The sequence below is a fragment of the Diospyros lotus genome, chromosome 14, assembly GCF_014633365.1.
Source record: "Diospyros lotus cultivar Yz01 chromosome 14, ASM1463336v1, whole genome shotgun sequence".
NCBI classification, from domain to species: Eukaryota; Viridiplantae; Streptophyta; class Magnoliopsida; order Ericales; family Ebenaceae; genus Diospyros; species Diospyros lotus.
Genome location: NC_068351.1, coordinates 12,640,421 through 12,656,762, shown reverse-complemented (window position 1 = coordinate 12,656,762; position 16,342 = coordinate 12,640,421). Strand labels below are relative to the sequence as shown.

The 16,342-nt window shown below is 29.1% G+C and overlaps 1 protein-coding gene across 1 annotated transcript; it reads left to right on the top strand.

Annotated features, from left to right (window-relative positions):
- Positions 1-8,303: 8,303 nt before the first annotated feature.
- LOC127789601 (uncharacterized) lies at positions 8,304-10,339 on the top strand. Its single transcript, XM_052318536.1, has 2 exons — positions 8,304-9,084; positions 9,958-10,339. The coding sequence occupies exons 1-2, from the start codon at positions 8,482-8,484 to the stop codon at positions 10,072-10,074; spliced, it is 720 nt and encodes a 239-aa protein (XP_052174496.1). The 5' UTR covers positions 8,304-8,481; the 3' UTR covers positions 10,075-10,339.
- The last annotated feature ends 6,003 nt before the right edge of the window (positions 10,340-16,342 follow it).

Genomic DNA, 16,342 nt, shown 5'->3' with positions numbered 1-16,342 from the left:
TTTGATTTGAAACATATTTCAATCTTATTTTAATATAACTTTATCTTATTCATTTAAATAAACGTTATGTTATTTATTTAATCTCTATTTTATTTAAATTTTTTACTATCACTCAACTTAATTTAATTTATACTTAATTTACTAAATTAAATTAGTCTCCCAAGTCCACAACTTTTTAATAGATTGCAACAATTCCTATTAAATTTTTATTTGGAGTCCTATTTAATTAACTCAAATTAATTATTTCAAAATAAAATTCCTTTGAAATTAAGAGAAATTTCTTTGTGTTACACTATTTATAACTTTCTAACCAAGAACTTTAAATTTTTAATGAGTTTCTAGCATTAGGTCGCAAGTAAAAAGTTGATACCAAACACGTCCTAAAAGAAGAATAATGATATAAATAGTAATATATGAATTGAAGTTGATAGGATGGCTAATTTAACTAACTAAAGGGATAAAAGGACTATTTTTCGTCGTATCAAACAAATATTATGTTAGACGACATAATATTATCGATTTTACTCATTCAACAAAGTGAGTTGGCTCACTTTATAAATATAAAGAAAAAGTAATCAATTTAAATTTTTTAATTTTATTTAAAAATTGTAAATTTCTTACCCATGATTGTTTTTGAATTTATTTAAACAAATTAATTTTGTTATAAGAAACAATTTTTAACTTTTTTTTTTGCATTTACAAGCCCTATCCCCTTTTATTTCTTTTCGTCTGGGGGGAGAGAATTGAGCTTGATAAGAGAATTGAGAACGAACTTAAAAAACATAAAAAAAAAAAGAATTGAGAACTGTTTTTGACATAATTGTATAAATTATAGTCACATTTCACAAAATGATAACAACTTCCGTTATTGTTTAAAAATAATATAATCTTGAAATTATCACTCTTACACTATCTCTTATCAGTTGTGTTCTCGATTTTGACAAATGAAATAAATTGTAAGTGAAAGTTTTGTTTCACTGCACAAGATAAGAAATCGAATTAATGATCTATTGGTGCAAATTCTAACTTATCATCTCCCAATCACTTAACCTGTGCATTGGGAATAAAAAAAAAAAATTGATTAATAAATTATATGATCTTCGACCCTTTTCCCACCCTTAAATTTTAAGAAATAAATAAAACAATTTCCATTTGTGGCTAGCTAGTGGCCACGGTCGGCTCAAGGGTTAGTGGTCTTAGGTGATAATTTATTTAATTTTAAAAAAATAATAATAAAAATTATAAGATTTTTTTTTTTTAGATGTAAAATCACTAATTAAATTTTTGTATTATAGTTTATAAAGTAAGTATTTTTTTAATTGATAGTATAGTTAAATTACTTAATATTTTTGGTGGCATAATTGAATATAAATAAAATTTTATTAATTTTAATTTTAATATTTTATAAATTATCCATGCATTTAGAAATATATATATATATATATATTTATAAAATTTAGTCCTAACAGGTGGTCGGCAACCGCTGCAATTTTTAACTCTGAAGCAATGAAGCTTTTAATTGATATTATTTTATAAAATTAAAAAATCATTCTTTTTAGTAGTTTAATTGATAAAGACTTCATCAAATACTAACACTTAATTATCAGATTGATATTAACACATTACTCATCCGATTACTTAATCTATGCCCTGAAAACAACTAGAGGTACATAAAAAAATAAATAATTAGAGCAAATAAAAAAAAGAAAGATAGAGAAACAATCGCAACCATAAATGAGAGTTGCATGTTAAAAAATTAAGAAAAAGGAGATAAAGATAAAAGGTAAGTCATTCACAACAAAGACAATGACAGTTCATAGGATATTTCAGAAACCATATAGACAAGTTATAGAAATAGGGTATTCGGGGTTGTCCTAGTGATTAGCAAGGAGTGGTGGGTGGGTTAAGTTTTTTTTATTCGAATTCACTTTCTATGTAGTTATTGTAGATCAGACTTAGATTTATCTTCTCTGTTAAAATCGTAAGACCGAGCGGTGGAACCCCGCGAGGATGGGCATCTCGAGTTATAGAGATAATAAAAGATAATGGCTAGCTATGCCATTATATATGGACAAGGCCAGCGAGCTATTGAATCCAAATAAAGAGAAAAATAAATATCTCGAACTTAAAATATGGCTATGTTCTCTTTATTTTTCAATTTTCAGTTTTGAGTTTTAAATTCATTTTCAGTTTTCTGTTTTGGTAGTCTGTTTTTAGAAAATTGAAAATACGTTATCTTTGTCATTTTAAAAAATTATTTCTCAAAACATAAAATTAAAAAATACGTTCTCTTTTAAAATTTGAAAATAATTTTGTAATGATATTTTATTTAGTAAATTAAAAGTATTTAATGTTAATATATTATTAACAAAACTATATATATTTTAAAGTTAATAAATTTTGTAATATTTTTTCATTATAATAATAAAATATGAATAAATAAATAAATGTGTTTTGATGAAAGAGTTTGTTTTAGATGAAAATACTCAAAATAATTTTTTATTATTGTGAGTTTTATTTTTCTTTTTTTTATTTTTAAAAATATCAAAGATAATGCGTTTTTATTATTTTAAAAAATTAAAAATTAAAAATAACAAAAAGAACGTAGTTTAAATCTTTCCCAAAAATGATAACAGGATAAAACTTAAAAAGAAACCACAAAATGTATTGGTCCATTTAAAAAATTAGATATGATTTTAAAAATTATTTTTTATTCTATGTCTAAGTACATAATAGTCAAATGCTTTAACATTAATTAAAGCATTATACATGGCTCCATTCGAAGACGATCATTTTCCTTGGCCATAAATGGTCTATCTGAGTTTAATTATAAATTATTGGTGAAGCGTGTGATACACGGAAGAGTTTAATTTAAAAATAAAAAAATAAAATTATTATTTTAAATAATTTTAACAGAATTAATAATTATAATTTTTGTAATCTTTAATTATTTATCAAAAATTAAGTGTAATTAATTATTCGTTATTTAATATATTAATGAAGAACACTTTTAATTCAATGTACTGTTATTAATGTGTTAAAGAATAATTAATACAATAAGTAGATCATTTGGCAAAATATTTATAAATTTTTGTATTCATTATATTATATTTATTTATAGATAAATATTATAAAATCTATAATATATCCACTCAAAGACGTTTATTATTTTCTATTTATTATATTATAATTATAAATATAAATTAAAACTCTTAAATATGAGTAAAAATAAGTTTTTTCAATAATAACAAAATTTTAAAAATATGAATTTTGATTTCTTCCATAGTTTTAAAAATGTGATACTTTAAATATTAATTAGTATTGAAAAACCCTACCATTTGACAACCTTAAATAATTTTTTATGAATTTGTTAAAATATCACATTTTCAAGACTATAATATAATTATTAAAATAATTAATAATTAATTAATCACTACCTTTGATTTAATGCAAGTTTTTTAGGGAAAAAATTTACCATTGATTGACACTTGGCAAAATACTTTGTTTGACTATCATATTTTAATATTATATAAATATATATAGAATAAAGATATAAAGATAATATTTTAAATAAATGGACAATTTTTTATAACTTAATTAATAGTTTAAGTTGTCTATTAATATATCTCATAAAATCCATGCAAATTTAATATAAATTTTAGAAGCAAAAAATAGCTTGACAGAATTTTGGAAGAAACAAAAATTTGCAAACTATTCTACTTTAATATAATATATTATATATTATTATATTATAGAAATATAATATTTTATTTAATGGATAATTTTCGGTGACTTAGTTAATACTTTAAATGTCTATTTATATTTTTCATAAATAGTATTTATTTTTGATTGATCGACGAATTAATTGATGAGAAGATGTAACATAAAATATTTATTTTTGATTAATTAATAGTATTGAAAAATTCATGCAAGTTTAATACAAATTTTAGATGTAAAAGTTAGTTTGGAAAATTTTTGGAAGAAAGAAATATTTGCATATTATTCTACTATATATTATTATATTATATTATATAAAGATAGAATTTTATATAAATAAGTAATTTTCTGTAACTTAATTAATAATTTAAATGTCTATTCATATTTATCATAAATAGTATTTATTTTTGATTGATTGACGGATTAATTAAATATTTAATATTCACGTAAGAATGTATTGGAAATTCCATAATTAGTATTAAAAAACTAATGTGTTTGAAATTCATTATTAATTTTATAATAATTAGTATATATTATTTCAAAACATTTGAAAGATTTAAATTATTAATGTAAATTATAAAATGTAAATTATTAATACAATAAGTACTAAATGCAAATCATTAATGCAAGTTTTGGGGGAGAATTTTTATTACTACTTATGTAACATCCCGTTCGAGCGATAGGAAGGACCGGAACAACATACCCTGATGGGTCTACACGAACTTCCCAGGGGGGTACCCATCCCTGGATTACCCCAGGTCAAGCACGCTTAACTTGGGAGTTCTTTGCCAACATTCAGCCCAAAAGGTATCCAGCTAGTGTTGTTTCCTTTCTTACACTATCCTCGATATATACTAACTTCTCTGGGCTCTCGGGGTATTACATTCTTTCCCCCTTGAGCACATGACGTCCTTGTCATACGACCTTACAACCGGTCCCAGATCTCCCCCGATGCATGGCCGATGTGAGATTTGCCTAAGGTGCCTACACGCACCTCCCATCGGGGACTCAGCGTCATCGCTGAGGTTTGCCCCACCACTGCGTTCAGAGGCTCGGGAGTCGGCTCTGATACCATTTGTAACATCCCGTTCGAGCGATAGGAAGGACCGGAACAACATATCCTGATGGGCCTACACGAACTTCCCAGAGGGGTCACCCATCCCTGGATTACCCCAGGTCAAGCATGCTTAACTTGGGAGTTCTTTGCTAACATTCAGCCCAAAAGGTATCCAGCTGGTGTTGTTTCCTTTCTTACACTATCCTCGATATATATTAACTTCTCTGGGCTCTCGAGGTATTACAACTTATTATTTCAAAGCAATTGAAATATTTAAATTATTAATGTAAATTACAAATTATAAATTATTAATGCAATAAGTATTAATTGTAAATAAAAAATTTCTTTTTTCACGACTATTATACTTTTATATATATAAGGATTTGTTATGTTTTTGAAAGTTAATTTTTAATTTTAAAAATGGTAAATTATTTAAAATTATTAAATTGTTGATTTTGATTAGGCTTTAGAGTTTATAAGAAACTTTTAATTTTAAAATTATTTTGTTTCAATTTTATTATAAAATTTTCATTTTTCAATAATATAGCTAATTTGTGTAAATTTTTTATTTTTTTCAATAATATATCAAATTTAAGCTTCATTTCAAATTTATAATAGATAAATTACCTTAAATCGCTATAGTTTGAACCATTTATATGGAAATTCCTTGTGATCTAAAAATATTTTTAGAGATTCTTATAATTTTTTTTTTAATGTGAAGTGTTAAATAAGTCACTTTACTTTGCCCAAGAGTCAAATTAGCTACTATATTTGAAGAACGGCCAAATGAGGCTATCTTCTTACTCAGAGTCAAATTAGTCAATGTCCTTTTAAAAAGTTAAATAAATCACTATATTTTTAAATTCAATACTATATTAACCAATGTAATAGATACTATTTTAACATTTTTCAATGACATTTTAATTTATTAACACCATCAACTTTATCCCAAATCGAAAGAATTTTCACAATCGAACATCTAAATTGAACCCTAAATCTAGGTTCGAAGAACCACACAATGTCATAACTTGATAATTTTTAAAGTATAATACTCTATTTGCCTTTTAAGTATAAGATAATATTTATTAATTAATATATAAATAAAAAAAATTAAGATATGAAAAACATTTCAAACTTTTATCATTTCTAATGTGTTTATTAAATTTATAAGACGATTATTAGAAAAGAAGTCACATGGCTTTTTATTTGATATTTTTAAATATATTTATCTCTCCTCTTAAGATAAATATATCTTGGATTTTACAAATAAAAAAAAATAAAGCATACGTCTTTCAATGTATTTAAAAAAATTTGACAAACAATTTGATAAAAATTCTAAAATGCTTTCCAGTCTTATTTTAATTATTTCTTATATTAGTTTGAAAAACATTCAAAAGTTATCTTGATACAATCTTATCTTATTCATTTTAATAAAATGTTACTTAAAAGTATAATGACTTATTTGATAATTTACCCATTTATTCTTTTTACACGGATATTTCTTCTATTATCATAAAATGTTAATTAAATTTTAATTAAGTTAATTATAAAAATGTATTTTAATTAAAAATGCAACTATAAACTAAAAATTATAAATCCATTACAATATAATAGTTTTAATTAAATAATATATTATATAAAATCTGTATAGATATAGCATATTTAATATCTCTATATATGCATATATATATATATATATATATAGAAAAAATAGGACGACAAACGTTGCCCCCACCGAACACCAGGGCTTGGGTTCCCCCACCGAACACCAGGGCTTGGGTTCTTTATACGCCTAAAATTAAGTATATTATTAAACAATTCAAAATTAAAATTCTTATTTGTAAAATTAAAATAAAACTAAAAGTTCAATATATATATATATATATATATTAAAAAAAACTAAATAACCATATTGGAAGAGTTACGGTGCATTCTCTTTACTTTTTAATTTTTAATTTTTAATTTTTAATTTATTTTTAATTTTTTGTTTTGATAGTCTGTATTTAAAAAATTAAATACGCGTTCTATTTGTTATTTTGATAAATTATTTTTTAAAATAGAAAATTAAAAAACATGTTTTTTTGAAATTTTGAAAATAATTTTTTAATGATATTTTATTCAATAAATTTGATTATTTAGTAAATTATAAATATTTAATGTTAATATTATTCAAAAATATATACATTTTCAAGTTAATGAATTTTGTAATATTTTTTCTATTACAATAATAAAATATGAATAAATATATAAATAAATATATTTTGAGTTTAGAATTTATTTTAGATGAAAACACTCAAAAACAACTTTTTATTGTTTTGAGTTTTCTTTATAATTTTTTTTATTTTTAAAAATGTATTTTTAAAAACAATTAAGAGAACACGTTTTCATTATTTTAGAAAATTAAAAATTAAAAATGACTTGAAAATAGTAAAGAAAACGCAACCTTATTTTTTATTAACTGATGTGAAACATCTCAATTTTAGGGAAAAAGGAACAAAAGATATTTTTAATATTTCATTTATTATCATACAAAAAATAAAAAAAATGAATGGAAACGTAAAAACAATAAATTAGGTAAGGATTCTTAAATTGAGCTTTGAATAGGATGGATGGGGAGAGGGAGAGGGAGATGACCATCACTCCTGTAGTCGTGATACGTGTGGCCAAATCAATCACTCATTTGCATGCCCAAAACTCTTCACGTCTCTCCACTTTAAAATGCACGAAACATAATTAAAATAAGAATTTTCTTTTTTGTGTATAATAATAGAAAATAATTATGCATAATTTAATTATGTATAATAGAAAATAATAAAAAAAATTATACGTTGAAGGCTACGAATCATTAGCAAGGAAATTAAAAGGAGAAAATTAAGAAAAAAATTAGTGATATATGAGCTATAAATTTTTATGATTTGACAACCGATACACAAAGCAGGCAGGTAGGCCACTGTTAAAGAGATGAATAATGCTATTGATATACTTTTGTGTACATCTTACGCTACACAAAGCTGTACTAATGACAAAAATATCCCTCATGAGGCGCATAGAGACGCATGGAGAGGCGCAAGATATTTTGATTATATCCCTTATGTAGTTCGAGATGTAAAAAATAATGTATATATAACATGATTTTAGAGAGATGATATTTGCAAGCATCTAGAATTATTTTGGGATGGACGATGGATCTAATCTAACGGATACACAAAGCGCCGCTTTGGTCCTGATAAAGTCCGTGTCATTCCAAGCCAACCCGTACAAGCAAACCAAACCAAAGCAACCTACACTTTTTCCATTTGCTCTTTCCCTTGGGGCCCTGACTGACTCACTGAAACAACCAAATTGCTCTCTCACTGTCTCTGTGTCTCAAAGTGGGTCCCTCCTAGGCCCATGAACCATTCGTTGGCTTCCCCCAGGATAAATATATAGTAATGCTTTTGAGGGTTGCTAAAGTCTAAAATTTATACTGGACACAGTTTTAGATTTTTTTTTTTTTTTGTTGTATTTATCAATCAATTATATATTTTTCTATCCCAAATGTGCACTCAACAACAGGGAAGTCACCTTCCTTGAGCCAATAATTCAACAGCATCACCGCCAGGCGCCATCCCTATAATCCATGCTTTGAACCACCCTTCTTGCTTACTACACTACTACACTACGCCTCTCCCAGAAAGAAGTAGTTCTTCTTTCCGGGTTATGAGAACATGGATCTTGAAGAGTGGGAACTCCTCCCCGACCATGGATTTCTCCAAATCCATGACGACGGAGGCAGAAAAATTTTCTCCAGAAAATATGGGCGCCCCGATCCAGAAATTGATTTCAACATGAACTACTTCATCTGCCCTTCTCCAACGTCCCAGAAAGTCGCTGATTCCACGGAGAAAGTTCCGGTCCCGATCCGATTGGAACAGAGTAGTAGGGTTCCAATCGATCCTGGACCCGTGGAGCCTGATCAGGACACAGTTTCGCAAGTTTTCTTCAAGAAAATGAAGGAAAATGAATTTGTCGACATGAAAATGGACTCTCCCTCCCCCAAGTCCAGTATTGGATCGAAGATGAAAATTGAGAAAGAGACACTCAGCAGCAAGAAGAACAAAATTGATTTACCTGCAGAAGAGGCCGGCGGCGAAGAGAAAGGCGGTGGCCGGAACCTATGGAAGTGGAGCATGACTGGAATCGGCGCAATTTGCTCGTTCGGCGTCGCCGCCGCCACCATTTGCATCATCGTCTTGGGAAGCCACCGGAGAAACCAGCAGCAGTGCCAACAGAACCAGAAGCTCCGATTTCAGATCTACGCCGATGAAAAGGTTCGTAACTTCTCATAATTGCGATAAATTTTGTACGATAGCAATTAGGGTTTCTTCGTTGAACATATTATATTCCCAGGAGTTTCATGCTGGCAAGCTCAATGTTGTGAAACTGATCGGAATAGATAGTTTCTTGTTCAGAAAGTAAACCGCAGACCATGAAAGTGATCAGAATTGTGAAATCTGATCAATTAGGTTGCCGCTGAACCATTCATCAATCATTCAGATCAGAACCTTCAATGAGGACACATTCTTCAATCATGTCAAAATAGAAACAGAGGCTAAAAGAATGTGTATTCTCTAGCCATTGCTGTGATACCGGACTCTGCACAGAAATAAAGTGAAAAAAAAGGAGAATATAAAAATGAGTGGGATTTAGTTTTAAATAACGAGTCAAGATTGATGGTGTTATCATCAGTCATGTGACGTCTTTTTGTTTAATGAATTTAAAAAGATCATATGTCGTTATTTTTTCTGCCTAACACTTCTATCAATAAGGATACAACATATGACTGTCACGACTACTAGTATTACTCTTTAATTTTTACATATATAAATTCATAATAATGAATAAATTTGCTCAATCGACCATACATAGTGTAGTTTTTGCGCAAAAAAATTACAAATCATTCATAACATACTTTTAGCACGAAGAAAAGAATTGAGTACCCTCTTATTTCTCATAACTCTAAATGACTAGTCATTTGGTTACACTAGTTATTAAATATGGTTGCAGCATCTCTTAAATAGATTGTTGAGAGGGTTATTATATTTGAATTAATTCTCTTAGCTCTACTCCTAGCTTTACTTAACATCAATTGAATTTGATGAGATATGGAGCTGAAGTAGGGAGATATGAATGGTGATTTGCAGAGGATCAAGGAGGTGGTTCACCGTGCCACTAAATTGAATGAAGCAATCTCAGCAGCCAGAGGTGTGCCCCTTACTAGAGCTCACATCACAGTTGGAGGTCACTATGATGGGCTTTAGGGCTCTCATCAGCTTACTATCAGAAGAGAGAACCACCAGGAGGTGAAGTTTGGCATTTACTATTTAGATGTATTTTATTATGTTAAGTGGGAATGTAGGGCAGAACCTTCAATGTCACAACAACCAGTAGCCTGCTATTATGATTGTCGTTTTATGCATAGTATTGGGGATTTCATTTCTGATTTTAAGATAAAAATGATCACATGTCTATAAACTCATTGCACTATATATATATATATATATATAGTAATGTTCTGCTTATTAATTTTTTGCGTCTGCGATTACTTTTGATAGTTGTGCTTATGAACGTACATCCCGTTCTCACAAGACAGTAATTATATGATTGTTAAAGTGATGTATAGTCATTTTAATGCCTATGTAGTCCTATTAATTTATACCTAAAAATAAGCTTAAATTTATATTTTTATCCTTGTATTTTTACGTTTTTTTTCGTGATTACTTAAACTTTTCATTATTTCGATTATACCTCTAAATCTACATTTTCGAGTCAATTTAACCTTTGTAGTTTGATATTTTTTTTTCTCAACTCAAAATTTTCATTATTTTAATTACATTTTGGACTCAATTTAAATCTTGTATTTCGACGAGAATAGAGTGTGACGTGTACTTTATTATCTTATTTTTTTTCAAAATAAATAGTAAAAAAGAGAAAAACTTAAGACTTTTCTCAAATTTGTAACTTTATTCAATAGTTTCAATTTTAGCAATTATATCTCAATTGGCTTTATTGTGTGCAATTTTGGTCAATGCTTGAAATTGATTTGCAAAACGTGTGTCATTGTTGACTCGTCATGCCATGTTTCATAAAAATAAATATGAGTAGGACGCACATGTACACATAAAAAAAATAATATAAAAAATAAAACTCTGTCCATTAACTCGAGTTAGTCATTTTATTTTTCATATTATTTTTTTATTTTTTCTTATATATACATGTGAATCTCATTTATATTTTTATTTTTTTATTACATGTTGCATGTCACTTTAACAATGGCATACGATTTCAGGCGTTGGATAAATTTGCACCAAATTGAGCTAATTAAAATATAATTATCAAAATTGAAAAGATTAGATAAAGTTACAAATTTGTGAAAATATTTGGATTTTTTTACTATTGGCCATTTTTTTTACGCATGAAAATATATAAATTAAATTGATTTAAAAATACAGATCTAATTGAAATAACAAAAAGTTCGAGTAATTATATAAAAAAAAATTATAAAGGTTAAATTGATTCAAAAATCAAATTTAAGAGTGTAATCAAAATAATGAAAAATTTGAAATAAACATGAGAAAAAAACATGAAAATGCATAAATAAAAAAATACGAAATAGGCCCATAAAAATGCCTATAATGCAATACATACGTAATATTAGATGCAATACATATGTAATTCTAAAGAGGGTCTAATTCGGGTGGCGTCGTCCTTAGTATCATAATTACACAAACCCCATTTGTCAACAATTAAAAGACAAACGAAATGCATTACAAGCAACTTCGCGGCGGCCACACTCAATTTATCTTTGACTTTGATAAATTATATATATTGGCTAATATATATATATATAATATAATAATAGTTTATTAGAAGAATTTTGAGCATAGTAATTAAGGTTCGTATTTTAATTAATTAATTCAGTCGATGAGTAATCAAACTGAAAATTCAGTTGATCAATACAAATAGTAAAAATGAACAAAACTGGAATTTATCTATACTACCCAAATTAGCAATTGACCAAAATAACAAAATTAATATAAATTTTCATAAATCAAATATTCAAACAAAAATTGGAATATTGAGACTCCATTGTTTGAGTATGATCAAATTCTGAAGCTCTATTAATATTTTGTGTTCCCAAGGCATAAAACATTTTTTTAATTCATTAAATTAATGAACTACACACCATTTTCCTTTTGGGATCATGCTATTTATATATTATTTATGTACACTTTGAACTACAACACATAAATGATATAAATATTTCTCGCTTCATTATGCCTTGTCATCTTAAATGAGGTTATTTTAGACATTGGTATATCATTGTGTAGGTTAAGACATACACAATGATATACCGATAACATTTTTCTTTTCATCAACGGGCATACAAAGTTTTCTATAACCACCTAAAATAACTATTTTTATTACAAAAATAAAAAAAGCACTCTAATTGTAATATCCCAAATTTATTTATTACTATTATAGTAAATATAGATAATATTATTATTGTTATTAATATTATTATTATTATTATTATCGTTATTTGGAGAACATTCCCAGCAGCTTTTGTTTGCCCACCGCCATTTGCTCCCAAGTTCCTAAGCAATTACGTAAAGCAAATTGAGGCGGTGAGTTTAGTGGATAAGTGAGTGGAAAGAGAGAGAGAGAGAGTGTGTGGGTAGAAGAAGAAAGGATCTCGGCTAAGCAGAAAACTGGGGAAGAAAAGCGAAGAAGAAGCAGAGGAGGAAGAAAGAATTGCATAACAGAGAGGGTTCGGGTGCGTTGCTGTTGCTTTCGATTCTGCAAATAGGCAAGCTCTTCTTCTCTCCCTCTTCGATTGCTTCTCCATCTTTAGTTGTTCTCGGTAATGGCCGGATTAAATGGGTGCAGTGGGTTTGTTATTCAAGACTGATTATACAACGTTTATATATTCATATATGTGGCGACGTGTTGCAGAGTCTCTATTTGGTCGAGAAGGAGATGACTGTTTTTCTGTTCGGTTGCTCCTCTCATGTTCCTCTAGTATGCAAGCTTCTCTTCCCTCTTTTCTTCCTTTTGGGTCTCGGATGTCAGATTGTGAGTGTGTGCTTTGAGCAGTCCAAGTGGGTTACTGTGTGTTTATATATGTAACGAAGATATATATATATATATATATGAAGTGGCAGTGAGTTTCGGTGGCCATATCTGTATGCATATCCGATTTTTACAGCCTTTTTGCATGAGATCGTGAGGGGTACTGAGGTGTTTAAAGGTTGGGAATGGAAGTTTCGATAGGTTCAAGTGGCTGCCATGGCGTGTAGTGATATATATATATATATATATATTGAGCTAAGTGAGTTCATTGTGTGTGCGCGTTCAGTGGAGAAGCTTAAGATAATTAATAGGTGTGTTCATGAGGGGAGAAATTGAAGTGATACATTTATATATATATATATATATATAATGTCGACGGATGAAATTGGAGGCAGCAACACGTCCTTGTTCACTTGGAGCTTGAAGTGCTTATACATATATATATATATATTATTTATGTAAATGTTGCTTAAGGATTATAAGTATAATTTGAGTTATCTAAATAAATAATAATAGTAATAGGCATGATTTAATTTAAAATAAATATGAGATTTATTGAGATTTTATTTACGGTGTGCCTACGTGGGATTTTAGACGGTTAGATTTAATTAATGCGAGCCACGGGTTTTATTAATCGCTATTAAACGTTTTACTTCGCAGCGGGAGTGCAAGAAATATAAGAAACGGCCGTGTAAAGGCAAGCTTCTAATCCTCTCATCGTGTTCTTTAATTCCCGTGAAAGACCCATTGATTTCCTGTATTTTATCTTCTCCCTTACTCTAATTCGGTGCATAGCTTAATTTATTGAATTGTTATCCATTTGTTTTAATTTAAATTAAATCCGAGACTTCTAGAATTTTATTCGTTGTGAGCCTATAGGGGTTTGTACCACCCCCACTCCTTTTGAGAATGATGCTGAACTAGCTTAGGGACTAGGTTCATAGACGTGCGGGTTTATCTATGATTATCTCGGATTTATTTATGGTTCGGTTAGAGCTATCGAGCAGTGGGGCAGGGGTCGACTGTTTGGTGACTTTGGGGTAGACTATTGTACGGCCCTAATGTGGACCGTTGGGGGGACACTCCTAGTCACTGGCCGTTGATCGGTGCTGGGCACTGTTGACTAGCACTGCTGGTATGTGATTTACTGCATGATTATATACATTGTATTACTGCTCATGATTTGATATGCACATGGGTACGGGTTGCATGTTGGGATATTTGTTTATTGAGTATGCTTGGACACGGATATTCTAACTTAGTTAGGTTGCATCCAGCACGGGCATATGCATCGCGTGTGGTTTACTATGTGGGCGGAGCATGGCCTGATGCTGGATGTATGGGCGCTATGTATCACGTTGATGCTCACTACGCCATTGTATTGTTATGTGCATTGCATGGTTACTGGTAGTATTTAGTTCTCGGATGGGAGTACCGTTCCGAGGGAGCCTATGGCTCGGGTGTTGGGAGTACCGACATGGACGGGTGATGGGAGTACCGACCCGGGACAACGCGCACAGGTTTGTTGGAGATACATGTTGCCTCTTAGAGCAGCGACATGTTGGTATGGGACTTGGGTGCCAGGTGTCTTATGTGGGCCCCAGGGACCGGTATGTGCTTTTATTATGCTATACCATTGTGTTGTAGCATCTCATGGCTTGTGTGTATTTGGGGGTTGGTGTTCTGGGAGAAGTTTATTGGCTTTGTGCAGCCTTTAGCCTTTCTTTTCTTATGATTGCTGAGTCTCTCGACTCACCTTATTTTTCCATCATTCCAGGTAGTGGCAGCGTGGACCATGGCAATGGAGTCTTCTTTTAGTGGCAGAGTCGGTATGGTGTACAGGCAGTCCCGTCAATCCTTATCAACTCTGATGTTTGAGGAGGGTTTACTCTATTATTTTGTACTGTGCCAGATCTTTTCTCGAGTCTCGTGTATGTCGGCACAGGAGTCTATGTTTGTTTATTTATCATGTGACCGCTGTGCTAGCGGGGTACCCGTAGTGAATGCATGTGTTTAGCTTTGCTTCCGCTGTTCTTAATTTTGTGTATGCATGCCAGGGTAGTTTTTGTCTCGTGTTTCATTCTTTCTCCTTCCGTAAGCGCTCCCGTTCGAGTGGTCCAGGTGGTTGGGGATATCCGGGCGGGGTGCTTATACTAATATTTCTTTCTACTTATATTTATTGTATAATTATTTATTTATTTGCACAAAACTAGCTATTCATATTAAAAATACTAACGAAAATAAGAAAGCATCCAAAATTTGTTTGTATTTGTATTATATAATTATTTATTTACTTCCATGTTTATAGAGCGTACATGCACATCCCTACTTATATTCAAACCTAACCTTTAGAAATGACTTCATATCAATTTTTACTTTATCATTTTGTTCAATCTACCGACAATTGGTCAACGAGAAATTTTATACTACTTATGCGTATTCATATCTTGTATAATGTTAAAAGTGTTATAATAACTAAGAAAAGATAAAGGCAATTAGTAAATGATCAAAACAATCTGACGTGTGATAGATGTCATCAAGTTTAATGATAATTTTCACCTCTTGAAAGGTGTAAAAGGCATACATGCACTCACGATTTCGAAAACAAAAAAGCAATAAGTTATGAATAAAAGAACTCGGTAAACAATAACAGTAATAACGAACGAGTTGGTATAACTAAATGTTTTGTATCTCATAAGTGCAACGAGAGACTATATTTATATGCAAAGAATGATAACGTTAGAGAAAAAATCGATAGAAAAATGATAGAGGAGAAATACAACCCAAATCCATTCACAACTTTTATAAGATTATAAGAACACAATAAATATAAAAATAAGTGAAAAGATATGTAGCATAATAATCAGGGATTGAAAGTATTAAAAAACTATTTGAAATATCATTTAATTTACAACCAAAAGTGACATATAACACTAATGCATGGTGTAATTTTCACATAAAATATGTATTATATAACTATTATATAGAGACTCTTGGCATGTATAATGTACCATTTATCTTATATAATACATTTTTTATATTATTATACATCATAATTTTACATTATAAATGCAAAGTACCAACCCTTTACATCACATCTCTGTTGAACTTGCTTTGTTAAAATTAGAAAATGATAATTAATGAACTTTTCAATTATTTGGATGGCACTAATTAATTTTCATTGCTTTAGAGTTATTATCTTATAGTTGATTTATCGTCGATTGCTATTAAATAAAGTAGCTAATTATGACGAAAAAGAAGAGGCCCATGACTGGAGAAGACGAAGAGTTACCGTGAAAAAATTTGTTAAATAATTTTAATTTTATTTTAAAAATAGATTAAATAATATTAAAATTATATATAATAATATTTATTATTAAATTAGAAAATAAATATTAATTTATTATAATAATAAAAAATATATATAAGAAAAAAATTAAAATTAAAATTTATTAA